The 26,721-nt window shown below is 62.6% G+C and overlaps 1 protein-coding gene across 4 annotated transcripts in view; it reads left to right on the top strand.

Annotated features, from left to right (window-relative positions):
• Positions 1 to 26,721, top strand: part of MROH1 (maestro heat like repeat family member 1) — a 60,747-nt gene that overhangs the window by 22,511 nt on the left and 11,515 nt on the right. For 2 of the 4 annotated variants that reach the window (XM_082720440.1, XM_082720442.1), the window contains exons 7-31: positions 2,713 to 2,864; positions 3,325 to 3,465; positions 3,803 to 3,895; positions 7,177 to 7,255; positions 7,582 to 7,695; positions 11,040 to 11,113; positions 11,915 to 12,037; positions 14,287 to 14,388; positions 14,644 to 14,788; positions 14,956 to 14,996; positions 15,273 to 15,414; positions 15,731 to 15,783; positions 16,250 to 16,357; positions 16,684 to 16,803; positions 16,967 to 17,089; positions 17,833 to 17,979; positions 18,063 to 18,089; positions 19,036 to 19,158; positions 19,348 to 19,427; positions 19,572 to 19,683; positions 19,768 to 19,863; positions 20,498 to 20,602; positions 22,718 to 22,853; positions 22,957 to 23,069; positions 24,114 to 24,266. In XM_082720440.1, coding sequence (XP_082576566.1) covers positions 2,713 to 2,864; positions 3,325 to 3,465; positions 3,803 to 3,895; positions 7,177 to 7,255; positions 7,582 to 7,695; positions 11,040 to 11,113; positions 11,915 to 12,037; positions 14,287 to 14,388; positions 14,644 to 14,788; positions 14,956 to 14,996; positions 15,273 to 15,414; positions 15,731 to 15,783; positions 16,250 to 16,357; positions 16,684 to 16,803; positions 16,967 to 17,089; positions 17,833 to 17,979; positions 18,063 to 18,089; positions 19,036 to 19,158; positions 19,348 to 19,427; positions 19,572 to 19,683; positions 19,768 to 19,863; positions 20,498 to 20,602; positions 22,718 to 22,853; positions 22,957 to 23,069; positions 24,114 to 24,266 — 2,702 coding nt within the window. The remainder of the gene's footprint in view (positions 1 to 2,712; positions 2,865 to 3,324; positions 3,466 to 3,802; positions 3,896 to 7,176; positions 7,256 to 7,581; positions 7,696 to 11,039; positions 11,114 to 11,914; positions 12,038 to 14,286; positions 14,389 to 14,643; positions 14,789 to 14,955; positions 14,997 to 15,272; positions 15,415 to 15,730; positions 15,784 to 16,249; positions 16,358 to 16,683; positions 16,804 to 16,966; positions 17,090 to 17,832; positions 17,980 to 18,062; positions 18,090 to 19,035; positions 19,159 to 19,347; positions 19,428 to 19,571; positions 19,684 to 19,767; positions 19,864 to 20,497; positions 20,603 to 22,717; positions 22,854 to 22,956; positions 23,070 to 24,113; positions 24,267 to 26,721) is intronic. The other 2 variants (XM_082720441.1, XM_082720443.1) reach the window with 1 other exon arrangement.

Raw genomic sequence — 26,721 nt, 5'->3', positions numbered from 1 at the left:
CTGTACGCGCTCGAAGGCCCTCCCTGGTGGAGTTCCGTGGACCCTTGGGCCGGGGCGGGAAGAGCTGGGATGCGCAGAGGGGGAGCTGGTGTTCCCCAGAGGCCGCGTGTGCGAGGGGCCCGGCCGTCCCCGCCCGACAGCCAGATTAGCGCCTGCGGGGACACGAGAAGGGAGGGGAAAGCCTGGGGGAAAGGAAAGGTGCCACTAACCCCTCGGGGAGGCGGGAGAGGGGGGCAGAGTGTGTTGCCGTGAGGCAGCTGCTGCCAGAGAGCACAGCTGCGCTTTTTGGGGTGACAGACACAGTGACAGGGGCAACCAGAGATGGAAGAGGAGGCGGAGGAAATCCCCAGAAAACAGCAAAAATGCAAACATACGGAAGTAGAGAAGGGAGGACTGGCATGACGTCATGGTCAAGCAGACCCTGTCGGAAGAGCGCACGGGGCAATTGGGCACGGGGGCTGCCCAGGCCTGGCCCGGGGCGGGAGTACCAGGCAGCAGGGCCCTCCGACACCCGCACCGAGACGCTTTGTGGGGCAGCCCCTCCCCCACTCACAGGAGGGGGCTGTGCACCATGGACTTGCACACTGCCCAGAGGCCATGTGCAGGGCCCCGTCCATGGCCAGGGGAGGCCCCGGACACGGGCAGGAGATGCAGGAGGTGCGGGCTGGCGTGGCTCAGGCTGGCTGCCCTCCCCTGGGGGAGGTGGTGTGGAAAGCTGCAGTCTCGCATGAGAGGTCCGCCCCATTGCTTGCTTCTGGAGGAAAGGAAGTGGAGGTTGGGGAGGGCATAGGAGAACGGCTGTTTGACCTTCCTGTGTGTGTGTGTGTGTGTGAGTGTGTGTGAGTGTGTGAGTGTGAGTGAGTGACAGGTAAAACCTAGTCATAAAGTGGGGAGGTTGATTTCTGCTTCCGGGAACAGAGTGGTCTGTCACCCTGAAAAACCTCACTACAAAATGCTAAGAAATGCCAGTCAGCCTGACAACCGTCCTGATGATGGAGCTCAGAGAGGCGAGAGCACTGGGGGGCAGGACGAGAGCGGACTCTGGCCCCGCTCCCCGTGGCCAGCAGCCGTGCGGCAGGCGGGGGCGCGTCTGCCCGGGCCAGACCCTCCAGGAACCCGGGGTGACACAGAAGGGCTCCAGGACATGGTTTTCTCCTGAAGTGTTTTTTTTTTTAAATGTTTTATTTACTTGAGAGAGAGAGAGAGAGAGGGCACACAGGCAGGGGGAGTGGGAAAGGGAGATGCAGACTCCCCGCTGAGCACAGAGCCTGGACTCGGGGCTCAGTCCCAGGACCCCAAGATCATGACCTGAACCGAAGGCAGATGCTTAACGACTGAGCCAGCCAGGTGCCCCTCTTCTAAAATTTCTTTAAATTCTATTTCTTGGGAACTCAACTGATGGCCCCTGTGTACACCAAAGCGTTGGGCTCATTCTTTGTCGGACTGGGGAGCCCATGATGGGAAGTTGGCCGTGTAAGTCGGCCACGTGTGAGAGCTGGCCTGGACAGGCTTGCGGATCTGCCGGCTGAGGCGGCAGCTCCCTGGGGGTCACCTCCGAGGGGGCCTCACAGACTGGTGCGGTGCCCTCCCCACAAGGCCTGGGAGTCATCGGCCCTCCTGGCCACTGCCCGGCTGCTCCACTACCCAGCCCTTAGAAGGGCCACACGGAGCGGGGCTACACGACGGGGCCCTCGCTCGGCCTTCCCTTGACCCAGTATCAGCCCCTTGCTGACCACTCCTAGGCCTTCGTCTCTGCCTGGACTCGCCCACCCGGATGTCCACGAGCGCAGTCACCGTGGGAGATGCGGCACGCTGCCCCCGGCCTGCCCCACCCCAGCCCGGGCCCTGTGACCCCGGTAGAGTGAGCGGCACTTGTGGCTCTGGGAGGGGTGAGGGGGCACGAGGCCTCTGCCTTTTACCTTACAGCCGGCTGCCGTGGGCCCGGCGCTATGAACGAGACCATCTGGCGCTGGTTGGTACCTGTGTGGGTTTCCCGGAGCCACTGTGACACAGTACCCCAAATTAGGGCGCTTCGGTGAGAAAAATGGGGGGCACCCGGTTGGCTCTGTCTGTGGAGCATGTGACTCTTGGTCTCAGGGTTATGAGTTTGAGCCCTACTTTGGGTGTAGGAATTATTTAAAAATAAAATCTTATTTTTTTTTTTAAGATTATTTATTTATTTATTTGACGGACAGAGATCACAAGTAGGCAGAGAGACAGGCAGAGAGAGAGGAAGGGAAGCAGGCTCCCCGCTGAGCAGAGAGCCCGACGCAGAGCTCGATCCCAGGACCCTGAGATCAACCCACTGAGCCACCCAGGTGCCCCTTAAAAAAGAAGATAAAAAGATAAAAGTATTCTGTCATGGTTCTGGAGGCCAGAAGTACGACATAGCTGTCGCCAGCGTTGGTTTCTTCGGGGCTCAGAGGCTCTGCTCCTTGGTCCCCCGCCCTCCGCCAGCGTCTTGTCTGTACCCTGCTGCCACCCCGCTGTCTCCTCTTTGTGTCTCTGTGTCTGTGTATTCTCTTCTAGGGACACAGTCCCATACGATTTAGGGCCCAGCGTACCCCGCCATCGCAGCTTAAGCAGTCGTATCTGCAGAGAGCTGCTTGATTCCTGGAAGGACGTGGGTGTGGCCGCTGTGCTGGGGGGGTGCCTTGCAGGTGGCTGGGGGCGCTGTTGTCAGGGTAACCGGCGCCCTCCCCCCTGCAACAGCTCTGCAGCACTTCAGCGAGAGCATTCTGGAGTACCTGGCCGACCTGGACCAAGCCCCAGACCCGACGGTCAGGAAGGACACCTTTGCCGCCGACATGCTCAGTGCCTACGACATCCTCTTCAACCACTGGCTGCAGAGCCGCGAAGCCAAGGTGGCACTCGTCAGTGTGTCAGGAGCCTGGCTGCTTCCCCCACCAACGGGGGACAGGTCCTGGGCTGCTGTCCACACAGGCTTCAGTCCCTTCTGTGTCCTGCCCTCTGGCTCGGGATGGGGGTTGCATTGGGGAGTGGGGGTGCCCTGTGCAGGGTCCCTGCAGAATACAAGAATACGGCTTGTTTCCTGCCCTCCTACCCCTCTCTGCCTGGACGCGGCTCATCGCCGGGGGTTGGGGGGCGGTCTCCTTCACGGCCTCCCTCCGTGGCCACTGTCCAGACCCCGGCTGTGTGTGGTCACGCTGACCTCTCTGCCTCTGGACCCCTCTCGGACCCGCAGTCATGTGGTAGCGGGGCTCTCCTCACTTCCGGCCTGGGTTCTTGGTGGGCGGGCCTTTTGCCTCTTCTCCACTTGGGTCAGTGGTTTGGGCCTGAGTGGCATGATTCTCTCGCTCTCAGCTCCGGCTTGCTGTGGTGGAGGCCCTGGGCCCCATGAGCCACCTGCTGCCTGGCGAGAAGCTGGAAGAGCAGCTGCCCAAGCTCCTGCCTGGGGTCCTGGCCCTCTACAAGAAGCACGCGGAGACCTTCCACGTGTCCAAGGTGCGCACCTGCACGCCATGGCCTGCGCAGAGCTCTGTCCCGGGGACTGGTCCCCAGCTGGCTGGGATGGGTGGGTGTAGCACCTGGGAAGGGTGGCTCAGGGTGCTGCTGGAGGCCGTGGTGGGTGGGGCCCGGTCACACTTGTCGCTGCCCTGCCCTGCCCAGGGGTCCTTCACTCGGCTATGCTGCCTGTCCCTAGACTTGCCCTCCTCTCTTAATTCTTGACTTGGACGTAGGTCTCCCTTACCTGAGCCCTGGAGTGGGGTCTTTGTGGCCAGGAGGTGGGGCTGGGGGCTTGAAGGAAGACCGAAGGCGCCTGTCCTCTGTGTCTGAGCAGAGCCTGGGCCAGATCCTTGAGGCCGCGGTGAGCGTGGGCAGCCGCACGCTGGAGCCGCAGCTGGACTCGCTCCTGGCCGCCCTGCATGCTCAGGTAGGGTGCACGGGACGGGAGCGGGGAGGGGGGCACCTGTGGCTGCGCAGGCTGGGGCTCCACAGGGAGGGTGCAGGAGGGCACCCTGGGGACAGGGCTGGTAGGACGGGGCAGTTCCTGGTGCTGCCCGTGGCCGGCCCTTGGGGGCAGATGCCTGCTGAGCCGTGCAGGGGGCAAGAGTGGTGTCCAGCCTGGCAGCACTGAAGTTGTGGCGTTCCCTGGGCCACGGGTGTGACACCTGGGTGAAGCTCCTCCCCGGCAGGAGTGGGCGGGAAGGCGGGAGAGAGGCCTCAGATGGCCTGGGGGCATCTGCCCTGGCTGTGGGCCACTGTCCATGGAGAGGGAAGGGCTCCTGAAAAATAGAAGGGCTGGGCTCCTGTGGGCCCAGGAGCTGTGCAGCCCTGTCTCTAGGTCAGAGGAGAGATGTGGAGGTCCCGGGAACAGAGGCGGGTGGGTGGAGTGGTAGGTAGTCCTGTCCACAAACTCTCTGAAAGAGGAAAGGGGCATAAAACGAGAGAGAGGAGGGGGCGGCCATGGGTCTCCTTCCTGCTCTGCAGCCCGGCGGCCCCTCCCACGGCACCTGGAACACAGGCCTGGCCCCACCTGGTCTGCCCAGCCAGGGGCAGGGAGGGCTGCAGTAGAGAAATTGAACAAAGGTAATGAACTTGGAAAATGGTGAAATGGATAGATTCCTGAAGAAATGAAAACAAACTTGGCAGAAGAAAGAAAACCCAACTAACCCAGCAAGTGGAGACCATCTCCCAAGGCCTCCCGAACCCAGCACACACCGGGCCCACAGGCTCTAAGGCTGGGTTCTGCCCGCCTCCTAACTGCCGTCCCGTCAGCGTGGGTCGGAAGACCAGGCAGATTCAGAGCTGCCTGAGGGAGTCCAGTCAGTGCCGCGCAGGGGCCGCGAGGCTGTGGTTCGAGGCACACATTCGAGCTCATGGATCCCACCCTCTCCTCGCTCGGCGGAGGGACGGAGAAGCTGCCGGACGCTCCCTCTCAGAAAGCCACCGGCGACACAGAAAAAGCTTCTGTGGACGTTCAGCATGACCACTGAAAGTCCGCGATAAAAGGCCAGGGAGGAGCTTCTTGAATCCTCAGAGCTCCTGCGCCCACGTCCCAGCATACCGCCTCGGGAGTGGGACACAGGCACATTCCCTTAGGATCAGAGCAGGACCCCCGCACCACTGTTGGTGGAGCCTGGAGCCAGTTTTGACGGCGAGAAATAGAAATGCGGGGTGGGAGGCTTTGTGGACCGTCGCCCAGCCTCCCCTCGAGTCCCTGGCCCTGCTTTGTTTGTCCCCGTGGCGCCCACTGCCTTCTAAACCTACTGGACGCCTGACTGCCTGCCGCTCGCCGCGCCGCTGCTGCCGTGGAGGTGTTGCCTGTTTCCACGGCGGCATCTCTGCCCCTGGAGCCCCACCTGTCACTCGTAAGCTCTCAGTCTTTGTCTTGGGACGAGCGGTTCCGTCCTCGAGACATCCACTCGTGTCCGAACAGAGTCAGTACGCAGACATTAGAACCTGGGACCACCTGTGCTCCTCAGCTAGTGACAGGGTGCCCCACTAGACAGCGGCCAAAACGCACTGCAGGCCGTAGCAAGAACGTGCACAGTGCCCTAGAGCTGAGGTCACCAAGAGTGTGGACACCCCGCAGAAAACAAGTTAACTGCTCCGAAAACCTCCCGGTGAGAAGAGGGGCCGCGGCACCACTCGGGCCCGCAGAGCAGGGGCGCGTGGAGTGGGGAGACAGGCGCGGAGGCCCAGCAGCAGACACGACATTTCCTCCTGCCTCGAAGCTGCCTGTTCATGTCTTCTGTTCTGTTGGGTTTTCGGTTCCCGTACCAACCAGCCCTCCGTCCTGCGTGTCCCTCCTGCTCCTGCTTTGTCCGTGGTCCTGTGGTTCTGTTAGGGATGGACTCTGCCACCAAAATGATCTCGTGTTTCCGTGTCGTGTACCTGTCTTCTCTGTTGTGCCGTGGGTTTGGTTAGGGTTAGAAAAACCTTTTGAATTCTGCAAGTCGTTTTCCAGATCTTCCTAGCACCCAGTGTACTTTTATTGTTTAATCCGCCTGGACCTTATCTTGGGAAACCGTGAGCGAGAGTCCGTCTCCTCTCCAGAGGCCTGCGTGGGCATTAGTTACCTCTCGCCGTGGAGCTAGTTGTTCCGAAACTTGGCGCCTTCCCACGGTTACTCCACAGCCACTGTCGGTGCAAGATCCGGGCATGGCGCAGCCGCGAGGTTCTGGTTCAGGGTCTCGTGTAAGGACAGTTAAGGCTTGGCCGGGGCTGGGGGCTCTGCCTCCACCAGGCTGGCGGCCTTGCTTCCAGCTCAGCGGCTCTCCCCGGGGCTGCTTGCCCGTCCTCACGACCTGGCCGCTGACCTCCCCCAGAGGGAGAGCCTGCTGCGGTGCCTTTCGTGACCCGATGCCTTTCTGTACAGTGGGAAAAGCAAGGAGCTCCCTGGGAGGCTGGGCCACTGCCTGCCCCTTGCCCATGTCCCCTAGCTGTCTGAACGCCAGCGGGGTCCAGCACGGGGCAGAGCCCGCGGTCCTGGGGTTTCTCTCCGTGCTGTTGCGTACCGCCCTGCTCCTGCCTCAAGGTTGGGCTGTACTGAAGAGTTGCCGCTGGGCCTTCTGCATGGATGCCCTGTGGGCATCCTTTGCCATGATCCTGGCCCGGGGTGGGAGCGGGGTGCCCCTGCAGAGCCCAGCCCCAGGTGACTGTGGGGGTGGGGGCAGGCTTCCGCGTCACGGGCCGAGGGGTGGTGGACCCTAGAGACGCAGCTACCAGCAGCTTCAGTTTTTAACCAGTGCAGCAATTTTTATTAAAAATTTTTTTACAATTTTGAATGAATCAGCCCTAGGTGTTTTGGTTTCCAGGGCTTTCTATACTCTAGAGACCAGTGCCCAAAGGAGGTGTGACACTGGCTCCTGGCTCCTGGCGGGAGGGAGCCAGGCCTCAGCTCCCCTGACGCACGGGGGCCTGCTGTGTGTCTGCTGTCCCCGCAACCAGCCGCAGGGGCGGAGGCTTGGGTCCCTGAAGCAGCCTCGGATCCTGAGTGCATGCGTCTGTGTCGGCCCAAGAGGGTGCTGGAATGACCTACACTGGCAGGCTCCGATGCCCGCTGTGGGGCAGGCAGAAGGCACGGGCCCAGATGGCCTCTTGGGGCCCCGCAAGTGCAGGAGCACGTGCCCTTCCCTCCCGACCAGCGCGGCCCTGGGAGGCAGCAGCCTTCCTCCATGACTGGTGTCTGTCTTCTGTCCCATGGAGCAGATCTGCGTGCCCGTGGAGTCGTCCAGCCCCTTGGTGGTGAGCAACCAGAAGGAGGTGCTGCGCTGCTTCACCGTGCTGGGTAAGCCGTCACCCTCCTGAGCCCTCTGTGGCCGCGGCCGTCTGCTCCCCGGGGCGCCTGGGCACCGCCCGTGTGCCAGAGGCAGCTTTGCTCAGGGCTTGGAGCGGAGGAGCTTTCGGTCCACCTGTCCCCGGGCCCGTGTGTCGCTCCGGAGTCTCACCGTGGATCCCCGGGCCCGTGTGTCGCTCCGGCGTCTCACCGTGGAGGCCTGGCTGGGCTGCAGCCCCCGCGTCCATCCTCCAGGGCTCTGGGTTCGCACACGCCGGTGCCCGGCAGGGAGCGGAGACGATTACAAACCCTTTTTTTGGATGTTGCTTGCCCCGCAGCTCGCTGTGCACCTGACCGCCTACTGGCCTTCCTGCTGCCCAAGCTCGATGCCAGCGGCGAGAGGACCCGCCTGGGCACGCTGCAGGTCGTGAGGCACGTCATCAACTCGGCCGGTGAGCGTGAGGTGGGGCAGGGCCTGAACACGGCAGGTGTGGTGCTGTCTGTCTTTCAGGGGAAAGGAACATCTTGCTGGTTTCTTTAAGATCTCATTTATGGGAGGGGCGCGAGCGAGCAGGGGTAGGGAGAGGGACAGGCAGGTTGCCCACTCAGCACAGAGGCCGACCCAGGGCTCGATCCCATGATCCTGAGATCATGACCTGTGCTGAAACCAAGAGTTGGGCGCTCAACTGACTGAGCCCCCAGGCACCCCTTCCTCTGATTTTTTTTTTTTTTTAAAGATTTTATTCATTTGTCAGAGAGAAAGAGCACAAGCAGGGGGAGGAGCAGAGGGGGAAGCAGGCTCCCCACTGAGCAGGGAACCCCAATGTGGGGCTCCATCCCAGGACTCTGGGATCATGACCTGAGCCGAAGGCCGACGTTTAACCGACTGAGCCACCCAGGCATCCCCCTTTCTCAGACACTTAAAAAAAATTTCCCTATTTCCTAATTCTCCAAAATTCCAAACTCTTTGAAAAATACCTTTCTGCCTGGCAGCAAATGCCCATTATAGACGTTTGCCTTTGATGGCTAGCTGGGACACTGGGCCCCTGCGCCCCTTCCCTGGGCCAGACGTGCCCTGCCTGCCCCTGGCCTGATGGCTCAGACATGTCCTGTGTCACCTGTACTGGCTACCCTGGGGGCCCCGTCAGAGAGACCTGTCTCTCAGGTGTGGGTCCCTGGGCAGGGCGCAGCTGGCCGTTGGGCAGAACACCCGTTAGCCTGCCGGTGTGTCTCTGACCCCCTCAGTCAGACGGAAGGCTCCAGGCTTCTGCTTCTGAGACTCCCGGAGCCAGCAGTGGGCGCGTTCTGTGTCCTTGCTGGCTCTGGTCAGTCTCACTTCAGCCATCGTGGTCGACGCGCGTCACGTCCCGCTCTGGTTTGTTTTGGTTATTTTAAAGATTTACTTTAGAGAGCGCACGGAAGCGGGGGGGAGGGGCAGCGGGAGAGGGAGAGAGACACCCCTCACTGAGTGTGGGGTCTGACTCGGGCTCAGTCTGCGACCCCAAGTTCATGACCTGAGCCGGAACCGAGAGTCAGACGCTTGACCGACTGCGCTCCCCTCGCACCCCTCGTTTTGGTTTTTATAAAAGTAAAGCCCGTACTTAGTTCGACTTACAGTGAGAAACTCGGTTCTAGCTTGCTGATCTATCAGAAGTCCTGAAAATGCGTCTTTTCCAGGGATAGCTGCATCTTACTCTTGTTCTCGTCCCCTGTGCGGACACCGACGTGGCACTCAGCACTGTGTGGCGCTGGGGTGAAGGGCCTGTGGGTGACGCAGCCTGTCTGCGGGCCAGGGCCCCTCGCCGCACTGCAGGCCTCACTGATCCCAGGAGCTGCAGTGCCCCCCGTACTGGCTGTGTCCCCCCCCCGGTGCCAGCTGTGCCCCCCACATCCCCGTGCTGGCTGTGTCTGCGGCCCTGTTCACGCCCTGGGCACCTGCAGAAAGGCCCCATCATGGTCTGATTTGTAGGTGAGGGTAGGAAGGCTTCGCGTTAGCATGAACGGCAGGTGTGGGACGCACACCCAGCTTCGGGTGAGCTGGGGCCCTACTCTTTCTAGAAGTTCTCAAATTTTGAGTTAAAATACTATGAGTAAGAAGTTGGGCCCGTGATTAGATTCCTTTGAGCTGTGACCCAGGAGCCTTTCTCGTGTGGGTGTGCCCTGCCGCACCCGCCAGGTCGGCCACACGAAGGAGGCTCTTGCTTCTTCTTCCTTCCCTGTCTCACTGGCCTCAAGCTTCGGGCCTGGTCACCGAAAACTGGTGCCAGTCTGAGTTTCCACACAAGTGATTCGGTCTGTTTGCCTCGATGCCCAAAGGATGTATATTTTTTTATTTTAAATCCAGAAATTTTATTGGCTATGTTGGCTGTTCTGGGGGTGATATTTTTCCCAGATCTGTCAAGTGCCTTTTCAGTATGTCGTTTCAAATCTTATTTTGCCTCAGGCTTTTTATTTTTATTATTTTTTTAAGATTTTACTTATTGGGGCACCTGGGTGGCTCAGTGGGTCAAGCCTCTGCCTTCGGCTCAGGTCATGGTCCCAGAGTCCTGGGATTGAGCCCCGTATTGGGCTCCCTGCTCAGCAGGACGCCTGCTTCTCCCTCTCCCACTCCTCCTGCTTGTGGTCCCTCTCTCTCTGTGTCTTCTATCAAACAAATAGATAAAATCTTAAAAAAAAAATTTTTATTTATTAGAGAGACTAAGAGAGAGCAGAAGCAGGGGGAGCACCCCTGGGCGCCTGGCAGGCTTAGTCAGAGGAGCACGCCACTCTTGATCTCGGGGTTGTGGGTTTGAGCCCCACATTGGGCATAGAGATGCCTTAAAAATGAAATCTTTGGGGCGCCTGGGGAGCTCAGTGGGTTGAGGCCTCTGCCTTCGGCTCAGGTCATGATCCCAGGGTCCAGGCTCTTTGCTCAGCGGGGAGCCTGCTTCCCCTCTCTCTCTGCCTGCTGCCCTGCCTGCTTATGATCTCTGTCTGTCAAATAAATAAATAAATAAAATCTTTTTTTTTTTTTAATTTAAAGATTTTATTTATTTATTTGTAAGAGAGAGAGAGAGCTCAGGCAGAGTGGCAGGCAGAGTCAGAGGGAGAGGCAGGCTCCCTGCGGGGCAAGGAGCCCGATGTGGGACTCGATCCCAGGACACTGGGATCATGACCTGAGCCGAAGGCAGCTGCTTAACCAACTGAGCCACCCAGGCGTCCCAATAAATAGATAAAATCTTAAAAAAAAAAAAAAGAAATCTTTAAAAAACTAAAGTGCCCTCCCAGCGTGTGCCTTGAAGGGTGCCTGTGCTATGGACACTTGTGTCTCTGTCCTGGTTCCTGTTGGTCTCAGGGCCACTTCCTGACGGCCACCTTCAGTCCCCACTTTCCTGTCAGGAGACAAAGGCTGACCTTGCTGGCCGTCTGGTGGGAGAGGGTCCTCAGAGCAGCAGCAGCAGCACAACTGGGAATGTGTGAAAAGTGCCCACGTGCACCTGCTGACAGGCCCGTCGGGACTGGGGTGCTGGTGGACGCCCCAAACCTGCTTCTGCCTGACTTAGGACACTTCCGTACCTGTTGCCCTAAATTATCTACCGTCCAGCTTCTTCTTGGGCAAAATAGTGTTATTTGGGAAAAAAGTCACTTGTCCCCCAAGGGAAGAGGGCGGGCTTTGCTGAAGTGCCGTCCCCTCCCCCTGCTGAGGACCAGGCTGTGGCCAGACCCTGGCGATGGGGCACTGGGCCTCGTGGGGGAGGACGGGCCAGCCAGCCTCGGTCCTGGTGGGGAGACTGAGCCGGCTGTTCGTTTCTTGCAGCTTCTCAGATGGAAGTTAAGAAGCCCTTTATTCTGTCCTCCATGAGGCTTCCTCTTCTGGACACCAACCCCAAGGTAGATGGTGGGGTCAGCCGGAGCTCGGCTGGGAGCAGCAGCAGGAGGTGGGCTGGGCTCGGGCGGGAAGTCCTCATTGACTCAGCCCGACCTGGACATCAGAGGGAGGACGTGGGTGTGGGTGCTGCTGAGCCGTCAGCCAGGACTCCTTACACCCTGCTCCTTACACGGTTAACCACATGGGAAGGGAGGCAGGGGTCCCCGAGACCCCGTGGGGTCCACTAATTCGCTCCAAGGGCTCCCAGAACTCACGAGAGCGGTCAGGCTCCCGGTTAGGCTCATCGCAAGGAAAGGACGCAGACTGCCCTCAGCCAGGGGCAGGGGCGCGCGGGCAGGGCCTGGGAGGGTCCGCACCGCCCTCTCCCCGTGGAGTCGCGGGCAGCGAGTGCTCTCCCGGCCCGAAGTGCGGCTCGCACGAGTGCTGCCGGCCAGGGAAGCCCCCCCTCCCCGTCCAGGGTCTTCGTCCCGCTCCCGTCACGCTGACCTGGTCGTCTTCCTGCGTGGCCGACCTCCGTCTCCAGCCCCTCGGGAGCCCGAGCTGACACCGTGTGGCCCAGAGCCCCGGGGAAACAGGACACTAGACTGGCCCGTCCCAGCAGCCAGGGACAGGGTTGACCCTACTGACCCTTACTGGGACCCTGTAGTCAGGCAGGCCTGCTCACTCCCGGGTCGCGGGGTCCCCCTGCCCAGCCCCGGGGGATTGCTGCAGACTTGGCGCTCATCCTGGGCAGCCTACTCTTTGGGCCCTTCCAGGGCTCCCCCCTCCCCGCCCCCTCCCTGACTTCCCTCGGTCCCGGGCAGGTGAAACGGGCCGTGGTGCAGGTGATCAGTGCCATGGCCCACCACGGCTACCTGGAACAGCCCGGAGGAGAGGCGATGGTGGAGTACATCGTGCAGCAGTGTGCGCTGCCCCCCGAGACGGAGGTAAGGCGGTGTCCCCCACCTGTCCGCTCTGGGGCTCAGAAGCTGTCGGCCTTCTGGAGGCCGTGTGCCCGTCAGAACCTGCGCAGTCCCAGCGGGGGCGGGGGTCTCAGCCCGTGCGCGGAGCGCCTCTCTGCTTTCTGCGCTAGGGCCCCCCTCCCTCAGCTCCCAAGGCCCCGCAGAGAGATGCAGAGCACATACCTGGTTCTCTCTGGGGCTTTTCTGTTGAAAAAGTTACTAAGCAAATCCAAGTTTCTTCTTGAGGGAGAGCAAGGTAGATGACAAAAACGCAGGCATGACTAGGTGGTTTGTCCCTGTGTCCTGGCCTTGAGCCTGCCCTCGGCCTGGTCTCTCGGGCCCAAGTCAGCTCAGAGCTGCGTGACCCCCGCAGGGAGCTCCGCGTTTGGGCGGAAGCACTGGAGTCCAGCCAGAGCGAGAGGACGCTGCTCCCTTGCTCCAAGAGCTGCTCTGTGGGCCCTGGGAAGGGCCGGCTCGGCACTGTTCCCGGGCCTCGGGTGGCCAGGTCTCCCCTGCTCCAGCCCGTTTCAGCCTCCGCGTGTTCACAGCCGCTCCGGGGCCTTTGGGCTTACGCTGAAGAGAATCAAGATCTCTGTTTTAGTCTGTTACTTCCCAGTTTTGGGGCATTTAAAGATTTCTTTCAGGGTATTAAAATTTTTCTAGGTGATTACTTTTTCATGGCCATCGTGGATTTGTAATTTTATTGTGTTGTCTTCTGTGAATCTGGCCAGGTTTATTCCTGCTTTTAAAGAATTTGTTGAGAGGGAGCGCCTGGGTGGCTCAGTGGATTAAGCCGCTGCCTTCGGCTCAGGTCATGATCTCAGGGTCCTGGGAACGAGCCCCAGCCCCACATTGGGCTCTCTGCTCAGTGGGGAGCCTGCTTCCCTTCCTCTCTCTCTGCCTGACTCTGCCTACTTGTAATCTCTCTCTCTGTCAAATAAATAAAATCTTTAAAAAAAAGAAAAAGAATTTGTTGAGAGGGACACCTGGGGGGCTTAGTCGTTAAGCCTCTGCCTTTGCCTCAGGTCATGATCCGGAGTCCTGGGATTGAGCCCACTTCGGGCTCCCGGCTCCACGGGAAGCCTGCTTCTCCCTCTGCCTTTCCCCCTGCTTATGTTCCCTCTCTCGCTGTCTCTGTCAAATAAACCAAAACGTCTTATTGAAAAATATAGAGAGAGAGGGGCGCCTGGGTGGCTCAGTGGGTTGGGCCTCTGCCTTCGGGTCAGGTCGTGGTCTTGGAGTCCTGGGCTGGAGCCCCACGTTGGGCTCTCTGCTCAGTGGGAAACCTACATCCCCCTCTCTCTCTGCCTGCCTCTTTGCCTACTTGTGATCTCTGTCTGTCAAATAAATAAAAATAAAAAATCTTAAAAAAAAAAAAAAGAGAGAGAGCTTGTTGAGGGGGTGCCCGGCTGGCTCGGTCAGTGGAGCAGGCAGCTCTTACTCTCAGGGCTGTGAGTTCAGGCCCCATGCTGGGTGCAGAGATGCCTTAAATAAATAAAATCATTTAAAAAATGTTGACCTAACAGATGATCAGGCTCTCAGAGTTGTTCGTACTTGTGCGGGACGAAGCTCTGTCTGTGTTCAGAGCGTTTTTTTAAAACTTGCTATTCAAGGCCTAAACGTGTCTCTTCTCTCTACTTGACCTTTGATCTCTCCGGGAGAGGTGGGGGGTCTCCGACACTCATTGCATTTTGGCCATTTCTCTCTGGTGTTCAGTGTTTGCATGAGTGGGAGGCTCGGACAGAATGTGTGGCCAGCAGGGTCAGTGTTTTGCAAGGGAGCGTCCTAGGGAGGCAGGTGAGGACGCAGTGTTGGCCGAGAAGCTGCCCCCGCCTGGCGGGAGCTCTGCCTGCTCTGGCGAGGCCGTGGCGGTTTCCGCCATTGCCACTCGGCGCGCCCGTGTCTGCGGACGCCAGCATGGCCACAGCTGAGGACAAAGTGATTTCTTACAGAGTCTGTGGCGCGCAGGGAAGGCTCATGGTCCGTCTCCGTTGTCCTGGAGGCTGGAACTGAGCCAGCTGGGCCCATTTCCTTGAGCACTGCCAGTGCCCAGTCTGTCACTTGCCCACAGTGGACGGGTGTCTCCTGTGGCGGCTGGGTTGGGTCTGCCCTGTTTGCGTGCTGGCTATGTCCCTGCCGCCCAGAGCCCACAGCAGTGCAGGCTTTGAGAGCAGAGCAGGACCATCCCATGCGTGCTCCTGCCTCTCCCTGTCACCCCCCCACCCCGGCCGTAGAAGCTGGGTCCCGACAGCGAGGACCTCACCGCGGACAGCGTGCGGGCCGTCAGCATCAGTACCCTCTACCTGGTCAGCACCACCGTGGACAGGATGAGCGACGTGAGTGCGTGCCTGCCTCGCGGCCTGCGCCTGGGCTCGCCCGGACGGCTGGCCACCCGCCCCGGGCACCTGACCGACCGCTGCCCTCTGACCTCGTGGCCCAGGGACTCTTGAACTCCGGGGCGGGCTCCTCTCTGGGCCACCTCCCCAAACCGCCCCAAGCCCCTGCGGGGCCTGAGGGAGCCCCTGGCTGCGTTTGCCCCGGCGGCCAGGACTCCTGAGGCGCGGCACCCAGACCGCGGCTCTGCTCCCCAGGTGCTCTGGCCCTACCTGCTGGCCTTCCTCACCCCCGTGCGCTTCACCGGGGCGCTGACCCCGCTCTGCAGGAGCCTCGTGCACCTGGCCCAGAAGAGGCAGGAGGTGGGAGCCGAGGCCTTCCTCATCCAGTCCAACAGCAACGGTGCGCCCTGCTCCCTACCACCTTCTCCTCACCCCCCATCGAGCCCTCGAGCCCGGCCTCTTCCCGCCACCCAGCCTGCCTCCCAAGTGCCCGCACCCCATGGGGCGGTCAGGGCCTGGGCTCTGGGGGCGGCAGCCTGCTGAGCACGTCTCCCTCCTCCTTTCCAGTGGCCCTCCCCTCACCGTACGCCATCACCACGAGGCTGCTGGTGAGCATCGCGCAGCACGCTGTGCCGGCCCCGGCCCCTCCCCGAGCCAGCACAGCTTCCCGGGGGACTTAGGGAAGGGGTGGGCTCACCCTCGGTCCCTGTGTCCCTGGCCTCATGCTGTCTCACAGCGGGGCCGGTCGGGCACACCCCGTGGGGCTTGGGGGAGCTGTGTCCCGGAGCCCTCCTCACCTCCCCGCCACGGGGTGGCCTTGCGGGGCTCACGTGGGGCACGGTGGTCCCTGGAGCACCTGGAGCTGCCGCCTGCACTTCCATCAGACAGTGGCCTCCCAGCCCTACGTCGGGGACGGCCGCGGGGCCGCCTCTCTGCGCCTCTTGAACGCCCTGCATCGTAGCATCCACCCTCTGCTGGGGCAGCGCTGGGCAACCACAGTCCCCCCATTGCTGGAGCACCTGGACGGTGAGGCTCTGGGCCGCGGGGGCCCCTCCACCTCTGATCCCGTGTGTGCCAGTTTGCGTCCTGGGTGGCTTTTGGGGACCAGAGTTTGTTACGTTGGCAGAAGCGGCCTCCCCTGATTTTCAATGACACGGGGCTGGAAATGTGTCCCTGCTGGGTGTCACCCAGGAGGCTCTGGGCTGTGCGAGCTGCTCGGCTGTCCCAGACAAAGGATGTGGCCTCTCTGGAAGGTGCTGGGCAGGGACCTGGGACTGGGTCTCTGAATTCCGCCCCTGCTTGCGGGGATGGGCCAGGCTGACCGCTTGACCGGTCCTTGCAGAATTTACCGAAGAAACCCTGTCCCAGAAGGAGTGGGAAGAAAGGCTGCTTGCGGTGAGAGCGGGGAGGGCGAGGGTGCGGCCTGGGTCTGCTGTGCAGGGCTGTCGCGGGCCGGACAGCTTGGGGCAGGGGATGCTAGTGGGAGGCTGCCCCTCTAGGGTCGTGATGCCGCCTTGACCTCACAGGGCTGGGGTTGGGGTGGCTGGTGGGCGTCTCCGGGGCGAGGACTGTCTGCCGCCCTCACCACTGCTCAACCTGATGGGACAGGCCACCGTGTCCCAGGGGCTCCGAACTTCTGCCGGGAGGCTTCTGTCCTGCCCTCTGCCAAGGCCAGTGCGCCTTTGGCTGCCCAGAGGGTGCTCTGCAGAGGCTCCAAGGTCATCTGCTGACCATGTGGAGCTGTGGCATGGGACCACCCAGGGTCGCTGCATGAGACGCCCCTGGGTCTCAGTCCCCTCCCCAGCCAGCCCACGAAAGGGCTGCGTTCCTGGCCCCTCACTGCCGTGGCTTCTGCCCACAGTTCCTTCGGGACACGCTGGCTGTCGTGTCTGACAACACGTGGATCTGCCAGCTGAGCCTGGAGATGTGCAAACAGCTGCCTTGCTACAGCGGGCTGCCCCAGGAGAAGGTTTGCAGAGCAGGGGTGTGCGGGGGTGCGGGGGGAAGGGCTTCTGGGCGTGGCCCTTAGGCTCCCCAGTTCCTGTGCCTTAACTCTGGGGGGGCCTTTCTGCCTGAACATGTCTCCAGTGGCCTGTGGGCCTGACAGAGCCCCCGCGGGCTGGCTGGGAGATGCGGGAGCCCAGTTTCCCCTCCTCTCGCTCCTCAAGTCGCTGCCCAGAACTCACGGGGTCTTCACAGCGGCCACTGCCCTGGGCTCCCGGCAGCCCCGGCTGCATCCGGTTGGCCTCCTGCCCCTGGGCTCCCGCGCACCTGTGCCCCTCGGCTCTCTTGCAGAGCTTCCTGTACAAGTGCGTGGGAACCGCGCTGGGGGCTGCCTCGAGCAAGGACGTGGTGAGGAAGCAGCTGCGGGAGCTGCTGGAGGCGGCGGGACACCAGGAGGAGGCTGAGCGCGAGGTGACGGCCGTGCTTCCCGGGAGGCCCCGCCGGCCCCACTCGGCGCGTGCGTGTGTGCTCACGCGTGCAAGGCCGTGCCTCTCGGGCCATGTGTGTGTGAGCACCGTGTTCCTTCCTGGCCCTGTCCTCGCCCAGGTGTGAGCGCACCTGTGTGCCTCCTCAGGGCCTCGCCTGCTGCTTTGGGATCTGTGCCGTCTCTCACCTGGATGACGTCCTGGCCCAGCTGGGGGACTTCATGAGGTCGGATGTGTTCAGAAAATCCACGGGCATTTTCAACATTTTCAAGGTACAGGGGTCGGGGTGACAGCTAGGAGGGCATCTCAGGTGGGACTGGCCTGGGCTTGTGTCTTGGCCGTGATTTGAGGTCCTGGGGGCTGGGCGTTCCGGAGCTCCCTGGGCTCGGGGTCCCCTGCAGGTTGAGGGTGGGGCGGGGAGGCGACATCTGGTCCACACCTCCTGTGGGGGGGCTCTTCGCTGACGACAAGCGGTGGGCAGCCCTCTGCTAGCCACGGACTCTGACGGGGCTGCCGTCCCGCTGCCTGTGTGTCCTCTGCCCGCTGGGGGTCCGTGGCGGCCGCTTTCTGGGGAAGCGTGACTCAGGAGGCACAGAGCACAGCCACCCCCACACCAGCCCTTGTGGCCGGGTTTCCTGTCTCTGGGCGCCTGTTGCAGTTTTAGAATCTGCGGGGCCCCGAGGATGGAGGACTCCAGTGCAGCCACTGGAGAGCGGCGGGGGACCCAACTCTGGCCCTTGTGTTGCCTCTCATCCCACTCCGTTCTGCGCGGGCCTTTCCCTTCTGCCACATGGTCCCCAGCCGGCCTGAGCCCCGCCTGCCTGTCCTGCTCTGCTGTCCCCGCCAGAGGAACTCTGGGGGGTCAGGTGGCGCCATCCACCCCTCCGCGACGACTCTGACGTTGTTGGCCAGCCCCACCCTTCTTCCAGAGGGGCGGGGGAATCTGAGCGTGCGCGAGGCTTCCTTCGGGGCCGAGGGCTCTGGCTGAGGCCCCGCCGCTCCCCTGGGCCCTTAGGAGCGCAGCGAGAACGAGCTGGAGAAGCTGAAGGGCGCCGCGATCCTGTGCTACGGGCACGTGGCGGCGCGGGCCCCCCGGGAGCTGGTGCTGCCCAAGGTGGAGTCGGACCTCCTGCCGAACATGTTCCGCTACTTCAGCACCAAGGTGGGCGCCCGGCCGGCACACCGCCTGCGGGGGGGCCGCCGCGGGGGCCGCGCGTGTTAATCCCTTTCACTTTCGTCGTTCAGGTTCTGGGAATAAAGGTAGAGACCAAGGTACAGTGTGTGGGAGCTCAGTGCGGGCTCTGCCTCTTCTCTCTTCTCGGGGCGGGGCTGGCCGTGAGCTTCAGGGACGGAAGCCAGGGGGACAGGCCCCGGGGCTCCCTGCTCCCAGTCCGCGGACAGAGCTTTCCGGAGCCCGGCCCCACTGTCCGTGGAGCATCTGCTCCTCTTGCGGCCCGGACGGGGACCCGGGAGTTAGAGCCCCGGCCTGGGCCTGGATGGTGGGTGGACGGAAGGGTGGCCTTCTGAGCGGCTGGACGGCAGGCCCGCAGCTGGGGCTCTGCTCCCTGACGCTCACGGGGCTCACCTCTCGGTGAGTTCTAAAGCCAGTGGCGACGGTCAGACTCTCTGGCCTCACTAACACACCTGCTCTCTGGGACCGCTGGCACTAACCTGTCACACCTCCGAAGGAGCAGTCGGGCTTCTCCCTCGAAGAACGGGCCTTCTTGGATCTCCTGGGGCTGGCTGGGGCTAGGGTATTCTGACGGTCATTTCTTCTTCTGGCCCTTCATGTCCCCAGGACAGCACCCCTGCACCCCCTTTCCCGACCATCCCCAGAGGCTGAGTTGGTAGGACAGGCAGGGCCACGCTCCCTCCCGGGGGCTCTTCTCAGGCGCGCTCGCTTCCCTCCCACCTTGACAGACCCCTGCGGGGGGCCCAGAGCACGCTGTCGGCCCTGGCCAGGGAGAGAGCTGGAGGCCCAGGGGCTCCGTCCCAGCCCCCCGATCCATATGGCTTTGGGGAAAGCTGGAGGAGGGCAGGCGGAGAGTCCCTCAGGAGGAGCGAGTGTGGCTGTGGGCGGAGGGGAGGGCCTGTGGTGCGGCCTGTGTCGCCGTGAGCGCCAGCCATTGTGTGTGCAGCCCCGAGGGCCCCCACGTCGGGGCAGAACCGTGCTGTGGGGCGCGCGTCAGCGGCCTCCTGCAGCCCAGCGTCCTTCCAGGACCCGGCTCTGAAGCTGTGTCTGGTCCAGAGCGTGTGCATGGCCAGCCAGGCCATCTGCAGCAGTGCCCAGGCCGGCTCCTTCCACTTGTCCCGGAAGCCGGAGTTGGTGGCACAGATGATGGTGAGCTGGGGCCAGGGGTGGCGTTGAGGGTACTGCCGCAGGCGGGGAAGGTGGGCCTGGGGAAGGCACATGCAGTGAGGGACCCCAGCCCCCACTCAGCACAGCCTGAGAAGCCCACACCAGGCCGACCGCTAACCAGGGGAAAGCAGGTGCTTTGACCCAGGGCTGAGTCACAGGCCTGGCCCCCAGGAGTTCATCAAGGCAGAGCCCCAGGACTCCGTGAGATCACCCATTCGGAAGAAGGCCATGCTTGCCTGCACTTACCTGGTGTATCCTTTTCTCTGGGTGCTGGGGGGAGCTTCAGAGGGTGCCGTCTGTTCCCATGCTCTCTAGACGAGGGGTGCGGCCGCAGGGCAGGATGCGGGGTGGGGCGCGGGGCTGGAGAGGCCTCCGGCCCTTAACTGCGGGTTCAGCTCCTTGGAGCCGGCGCTGGAGGAGCAGATGCGGGCCGATCTGACGCGTCGCTGTCTGCACAGCGTCATGTCCGTGCTGCCCAATCCCGAGGGGGAGTGCGACCACCAGGAGGTACTGCCCTGCGTCTGGGGGGCTGGGACAGGCTGCCGAACGGGGCAGGGTCACTGGTGTGGCTGGCCTCCCATCTCTTCCTAGTCCCTGTACCTGGATACCATGCGTGCCCTTGAGGATTTGCTCACCAGCCTCCTTCGGCGGGATATGACCCCCCAGGGCCTGCAGATCATGGTGGAGGTGTGCAGTGGGAGTGCACTGCCGGGGGGGGCGTGGGGGGGGCGCGGGGGGCGGGCACCCCACCCGGCAGCCTGCCCCTTGGCTGCTTCTCCCGGCTCTCCCTGCCGCGGGGGCCCTGGGGAGTTCTGTGCTCTCTGCAAGTGTGTGGTGTCGGGGGAGGGTCTTGAGCTGGGGGCAGCACCCCTCCTTCGTGGGCAGGTGTGCAGATGGGCTGAGCCCAGACGGGGGCCTGTACTCCCCTGCCCACCCCTGCACGGCACTGGGATGGAGCGAGCCCGGAGCCCCCGGGTGGGAGCGCTGGCCGCCTGGTTCTCCAGGTGGCAGAGAGGGCAGGCACTGGCCAGCCGCCCTCCTCGCCGCCTCCCGGCAGTGGCAGGGGCAGGACTGACGTGCTTCAGGGAACAGCCTGGCCCTCTCTGGGCCTGGCTCGCTCTGGGCCCACCTAGGGTAGCCATGTCCGTGGAAAGGGACAGAGTGGGAGGTAGAGCGGGTGACCTGCCCTGACCTGACCAACGGGCCCTCGCAGCCGGGGAGGCTGGCCTGGCGGGGATGCCGAGCGGCCCGCGGCGCACAGGCTCCTGCTTCCCAGGCGAACCCCCGAGCTGGCACCGACGTGAAGCTCCTTCTTCCCCAGCACCTGAGCCCATGGATCAAGTCCCCACGGGGCCACGAGCGGGCGCGGGCACTGGGCCTGAGCGCCTGCCTGCTGCGGCACTTCCTGGACCACCTCCATGTTGGCGTGAGTGCCCGGCAGGCCTGCGGTCGCTCCCTGGCGCCCGGCCCTGTTCCTTGGTCTCTTGGCGTGGGGACTGCTGGGTGTGGCACTCGGGTCCCGGGGCACCCTACCAGCTTCCTCACCCTCCTCTGGTGGTTGCCCTGGGCGCCTCCCACGTTCCACAAGTCCCACCGTCCTCTTTCTGGAGCCATGAACTGAAGACCCTTCGGGGCCGGGAGTTGCAGGCTGGCCCCTCAGTCTTGCAGCATTCACTGGATGGTGCGTGCTGGGCCCCGTGCGAGGGGCAGGGAGCCGGGCCGGGCCTGAAAGGGCGAGAGCGCTCCAGGCGGGAGCCGCACTTTGGGCAGAGGAGGGGGGCCTCGAACACACAGCTGCCGTGGGGGAGGCGGGTGTTGTGGAGGGACTGGAGGGGGCGGGCGGGGGCCTGTTCCAACACGCGCTCAGTGTCTCGCGGTTTCGGCTCGCCTGAGGTGAAGGAGCTCTCGGTCAGCCTTTCGGAGTTTCGTGGTTGTGCTCACGAGGTCGTCAGTGCAGGTGACTTTAGGATAAATTTGCTACAGTCCTAGAATATTCCTGCTGTGATTCTGGATTTTGGTAGGAACCGCATGGAACTGACAGACTGACGTGTTGGGCGACAGCATCTTTTTTTTTTTTTTTAAAGATGTTTAGCTTATTTATTTGAGAGGACTGAGCAGGTGAGAACACGAGCAGGAGGGACAGAGGGAGGGAGAAGCAGGCTCCCCGCGGAGCAGGGACCCCCCCCAGCCGCATGCGGGGCTTGATCCCAGGACCCCGAGATCATGACCTGAGACAAAGGCAGAGGCTTCACCCACTGAGATCCCCAGGTGCCCCAAGAGCATCTTTTAATAATGGGTCTTCCCTGAGGGTCCCCCAGAAGCAGGGCCCGTGTCTGTGCAGCACGCGTGCTGGGTCGGAGGGCTCCTGGCTCTTGTCCGAGTAGCTTTCTCTGCCGTCGCTTTTACGAACTGCTTGTCGCTGGGATGTCCGAGAAGCATGGACTTGCGGGTACTTAGGAGGTGGCTCGTAAGATTCTTGGGTCATTTCTAGTGAGTTTTAGTTCGCGCTCTTCAGAGGGGCTGACCGTCCTGCCCTCCCCGCCCTGTGCCTCCGAGCCCCTGCTGTGCTAGCGCTCCGGGCCGCGCTGACAGTCCCCCTGCTTATTTCTGACCGCGTCCTGGTAGCATCTGAGGATGCTTCCTGTGGTTGTGTCTCTCGTGTTTGCTGCCACACCCAAACGTTCCTTCTGTACTGGCCGGATCTGCCGTGTGTCTCTCGCTGGCTTCTGCCTCCCGTGTGTGCCTTGGCAGGCTTCTCCCACTCCCGATTCCTTCAAGGCCTGCTTTTCACGTAATCCCGGTCCACTGGAGTTCACTCTTGTGTGTGAGGCGACAGATGTGTGACCTCGCTGGGCGGAACAGCAGCTGCCCACCCCCCCGCCCCCGCCCCCTGCGCTCTGCCCAGCGCCCCACCTCCCTCTGCTGGACACTCACTTCAGGTGGCAGCGGGGACGAGGGGCCCTTGAAGAGTCCTGTGCTTCCTTAAAGCATGGGCAGGGACAGGGCGGGGTGGGGGGCAGGTGGAGGCAGGAGGCCGAGAGGTGTGTAAGGGACGTCACCAGGCCCAGGGCAGGCAAGGCCATTTGCTTAGAGCGGAGTGGGCAAGGCTCTGTTATCTGAGGAGTGAAGATGGGACCCTAAAAGCTGGGGCCAGGACCCAGCGAGATGAAGCGGGGGGTCTCTCGCAGCCCCTCACCCGACAGAGCTTGCTTTCTCGAGGAGAGGACACGCCACACCTATCAGCCAGGATCGGCAGAGCTGCCTCCCTCTGCTGTCTTGTGGGGACTCACTCCCTCCTTCCCTCCTGACTGTCCCTCTGTCTGCGCACACCTACGTACCCAGCCCTCCTCCGCTCGGGGACCCCTCCTCCTCCAGGGGGTGGGGAGGAGCCACCAAGGGGCTGTACTGGCCACTCTTGCCTGTATCTGGATCCAGGTGTTACAGGGGGCACCTGCCCACCCGTGGCTTCTTCGGGGTCCCAGTCCCCCTCTCTGCTGTCCCCCGAGTGCCTCTGCAGGACCCCCTCCACCTGTCTCTCCAGGCCCTGGTGCCCTTCCACAACCTCGGCCTCCTCATAGGCCTCTTCTCCCCTCGCTGCGCGGACTTGTGGCCCGCCACCCGCCGGGAGGCCGTGAGCTGTGTCCACACCCTGCTGTACCTGCAGCTGAGCTACGACGGTGAGCCCGGGCTGGGTGCGGGTGCTGGAGGCCGAGGGGCAGTCTGGGCCCTGGGGGCTGCGGAGGTGCCTGCCCAGCTCCACTCTCCAACCTGCCTCTGTAGGCTTCGCCCGCGACTACCGGGACGATGTGGTCGAGCGACTCCTCACCCTCAAAGACGGCCTCGTGCACCCCGACCCTGACGTCCTCTTGCACACCTGCCACAGCATCGGCCAGGTTACCAGTGGGAACAGCAGAGGGGCAGCACTGCCTGGGGCAGAGGGGCTCTCCGAGCAGTCAGGACCTTGCGTGTTGTGGGCTCCTCAGGGCGCTGGTGCAGGGCACCATGGGGCTAGTGGGCACGGTGCGGAGACTGGGCACAGAAGCAGGCGTCACTCAGAAGATGCGCTCTCAGGCACCACCGCTGGCCGGCACTGCTGCCCTCTCCCTGGGGCCTACCCTCTGAGGCCCAGCGGCAGGGGCGTGGTCAGGAGCTGCTCTGAGGAGCAGAGAAAGCTGCCCCAGCCTCCCCCAAGAGCCCCCAGGCCAGGGCTGGGCTCCTCTTCCCTTTGGTACCCAGAAATGGCCCTCGGGGGTCTGGAAGCTGTCTCTCCTACAGAAGGAAGAAGGGAGGGGTTACTCAGTGAGCGGCAAAGACGCAGGCCTGGGCGAGTCCGGGCGGACCGGGGAGGGTGTGGGTGGCTGGGGTGAGACGGGGCGGATATCCCGCCACCTTTCTGCCCATGGCTCCTGTGTGTATGGTTTTGTGACCTCGTCCAGCATGAGCACTGCTTCTGCACTTGAGCACTGAGCCCGGGGCTCTGCTGGGCTGAGAGGACAAGGAGGGGACTGTTGGGTGGGATGCATTACCCTCTGCCCTTGACTCTGGTCTGGAGAGTTCCAGAGCCACTGTGCCCACCGAGACACCCCCGCTGCACCCCCCCACCCCCCCACCCCCCCGTATCCCAGCTGCTGGAGGTCAGGAGGGGCCTCCAGGAGGGCGCTCTGACCCGCCTGCTGTGCTGCAGGGACCACCTTCCAGGGGCTACGCAGGCCCTGGGGGCTGTGCCCATGGCCTGGTGGGGCATCAGTGTGGACAAGGCTCCCATGTGAGCCACCACTGCCCCTGGTGCCCAGGACAGGGTAAGGAGGGCTGGAGGAGGGGCGTGAGCAGCTGGAAGTGGGGCAGCCCTTGCGTCAGCCCCAGACCCCAGGGTGTTGGGTCTGTCTGGAAGGGCGCTGGCCCCCATCCTCGCAGTTCTGACGCAACCGTCCTGCTAGATCATTGCGAAGCGCCTCCCGCCAGAGCAACTCATCAGCCTCTTGCTGACCATGTTTGAGGGGCTGGGCGACCCCGACAAGAACTGTTCTCGGGCCGCCACCGTCATGATCAACTGCCTGCTGAAGGAGCGAGGCAACGGGCTCCTGGAGAAGGTGCGGGGGCGGGGCCTTGCTGGGCGGGGCCACGGTGTGGGCGGGGCCTAGCCATTGATGTGGGTGGGCCTGGGGGTGGGGCCGGGGGCGGGGCCGGCGGCCTGCTGCCTGCGCTGGGGCTCCCGCGGTCCTGGCTCCTGTCCCCTTGCCCTGTCCGCCTGATAAGCAGAGGGTTTTCTCTTCCGGTTGAAGACAGGTGAGCACTGGGCCCAGGTGACTGCTGAGGAGTTGAGGGGGAGGAGGGAGGAAAGGGAATGAAGATGCAGGGGTAAGGTGTAGGGAGCCCTTTAGCGAGTGGGCGCTGGGTGGGCGCTCTGGACAGGACCGGGAGAGTCCCGCGGCCAGCTGCCCCAGAGAGGCCATGCGTGGGACACTCAGGTGCCGCCCGCTCCGCCGGCCCGTGCGTTCACCCTGCCTCTGGGCCCCTCGGCGGGAGCTCGGTGGCTGTCGACGCAGTGGTTCACTGTGTGCACTGCCAGCTGCTCTGTGTCCCGCGCCTACCGGCAGGCCCCTGTAGGGGTGAGGCGGGCTCCAAGGGTGTGGGGGGAGCCTGCCCTGTCCTGCGCCTGGAACGCATGTGAACAGAGGACTTGTCCAAAGCACCCAGCCCCGGGAGTCCCCCCCAGACGTGCACGCGCAGAGCATCTGTCCGTCTCCCAGCCCCTGGTCCCTACCCCGGCACCCCACAGGGTGGCACGGAGCACAGCCGCCTGCGTGCAGCGCCGCCCAATGGTGACCTGGGAGGTCGTGCATGTTGCTGCCTCCCTCAGTCCTGCCTCACTCCTGCCGGCCAGCCGTTGGTCCCTCGTTCTGTCCGTCCCGTCCCCTGGTCTCAGTTCCCAGTCTGGGCAGTCTTTTTTTTTTTTTTTTTTAAGATTTATTTATTTATTTATTTATTTATTTATTTATTGCCAGAGATCACAAGTAGGCAGAGAGAGAGAAGGGGAAGCAGGGTCCCCCCTGAGTGGAGAGCCCCATTTGGGGCTCGATCCCAGGACCTGAGCCGAAGGCAGAGGCTTTAACCCAGTGCCCCAGTCTGGGCAGTCTTGACGCGAGCTGTCCGAGCTCAGGTTCTTTGACATGAGGGTGCGTGTCTGTTGGGGACATACGGGGGGAAGGACTGGCCTGCAGGAGAGGCCCCTGCGGAGCTCTGCCGCTGGCTTTCCAGGCAGCCCCCCTCCCGCCAGCAGCAGGTGGGGCCCCAGCGAGCCCCATGGTGTCCAACTCCGATGCGCACCCTTTCTGCCGTGCGCGCAAGGGCTCCGCAGACGCGTTCAGTCTGCGTCTCTGGTGGCCGATGCAGTTGAACCGTTCGCCCGTGTGTGCTGGCTACTCGGGGGTCCTCCCTCATGAAGACACCAGTGTTCTGCCCACGTTTCGTCTGGGGTGTCTGCGCTTTTACTGGTGGTGGAAGTTATCCGTGCAGGGCACGCGCTCTGTGTTGGAGGCCGGCACACACGGGGGCGTGTGCACGCATCTCAAACACTTTCTCAAGACAGCGATGGAGGAGCGCTGGGCAAGGCCGCGGGACAGCGGAGCCGGCTCCCAGTGAGGGCTGCAGCGGGTGCGGCGGGTAGCAGAGCCTGGACCTGGAGGAGAGCTGTGGCAGGGTCGGGGAAGGGGTGCGGCCATGACAGGGCCTGCCGGCTGGAGGTCTGGGTTGTAGTTCGCGTCCCGCGGGGTGCCAGCTGGTACTCCGGACTGGTTTTACCATCAGTTCCCGCGTGATGAGTGACGGTGGGCATCTCCTGGTGCACTGGTTGGCTGCGCATATGTCTGTGTCCTTGGCCCAGTTTAATGTGGATCTGCCATTGGGTCGCAGAGGCTGCACGTGTTCTGAGCGCCGGCATGGCATCGGGGATGTGATTTACAGACGTTCTTCCCCATTCTCCAGGGTTCCTCCTCACTCTGCTGACTGTGTCATTTGATGCATGAAAGTTTTGTTTTTTTTAAAGGTTTTATTTATTTGACAAAGACAGAGGCGGAACACAAGTAGTGGGGGAGGGAGAAGCAGGCTGCCCACTGAGCAGGGCCCGATGCGGGGCTCGACCCCAGGACCCCGGGATCCCAAACTGAGCTGAAGGCAGATGCTTAACGACTGAGCCCCCCTCCCCGCCCCCGCGCCCTTTTTGTTTTCTTTACAAGAAAACTCTAAACCCAGGGTGGGGCTTGAGCTCATGACTCTGAGACCAAGAACCGCGGGCTGGACGAGCTGAGCCAGGTACCCCTCGCGGGAGTTTTTAAGTTTGATGTAGTCCTGTATTTTTGCCCACTTTTTAAAAAGATTTTAATCTACTTATTAGAGCAAGCACAAGCAGGGGTAGAAGCAGGCTTCCCGCAGAGCAGGGAGCCCGATGCGGGGCTCGATCCCAGGACTCTGGGATCACGACCTGAGCCGAAGGCAGAGGCTCAATGACTGACGCCCACCCCCAGGTGCCCGATATTTTTGCTGTGG

The sequence above is a fragment of the Mustela nivalis genome, assembly GCF_964662115.1.
Source record: "Mustela nivalis genome assembly, chromosome: 2".
Lineage (NCBI taxonomy): Eukaryota > Metazoa > Chordata > Mammalia > Carnivora > Mustelidae > Mustela > Mustela nivalis.
This window is presented reverse-complemented; position numbering and strand designations above follow the sequence as displayed.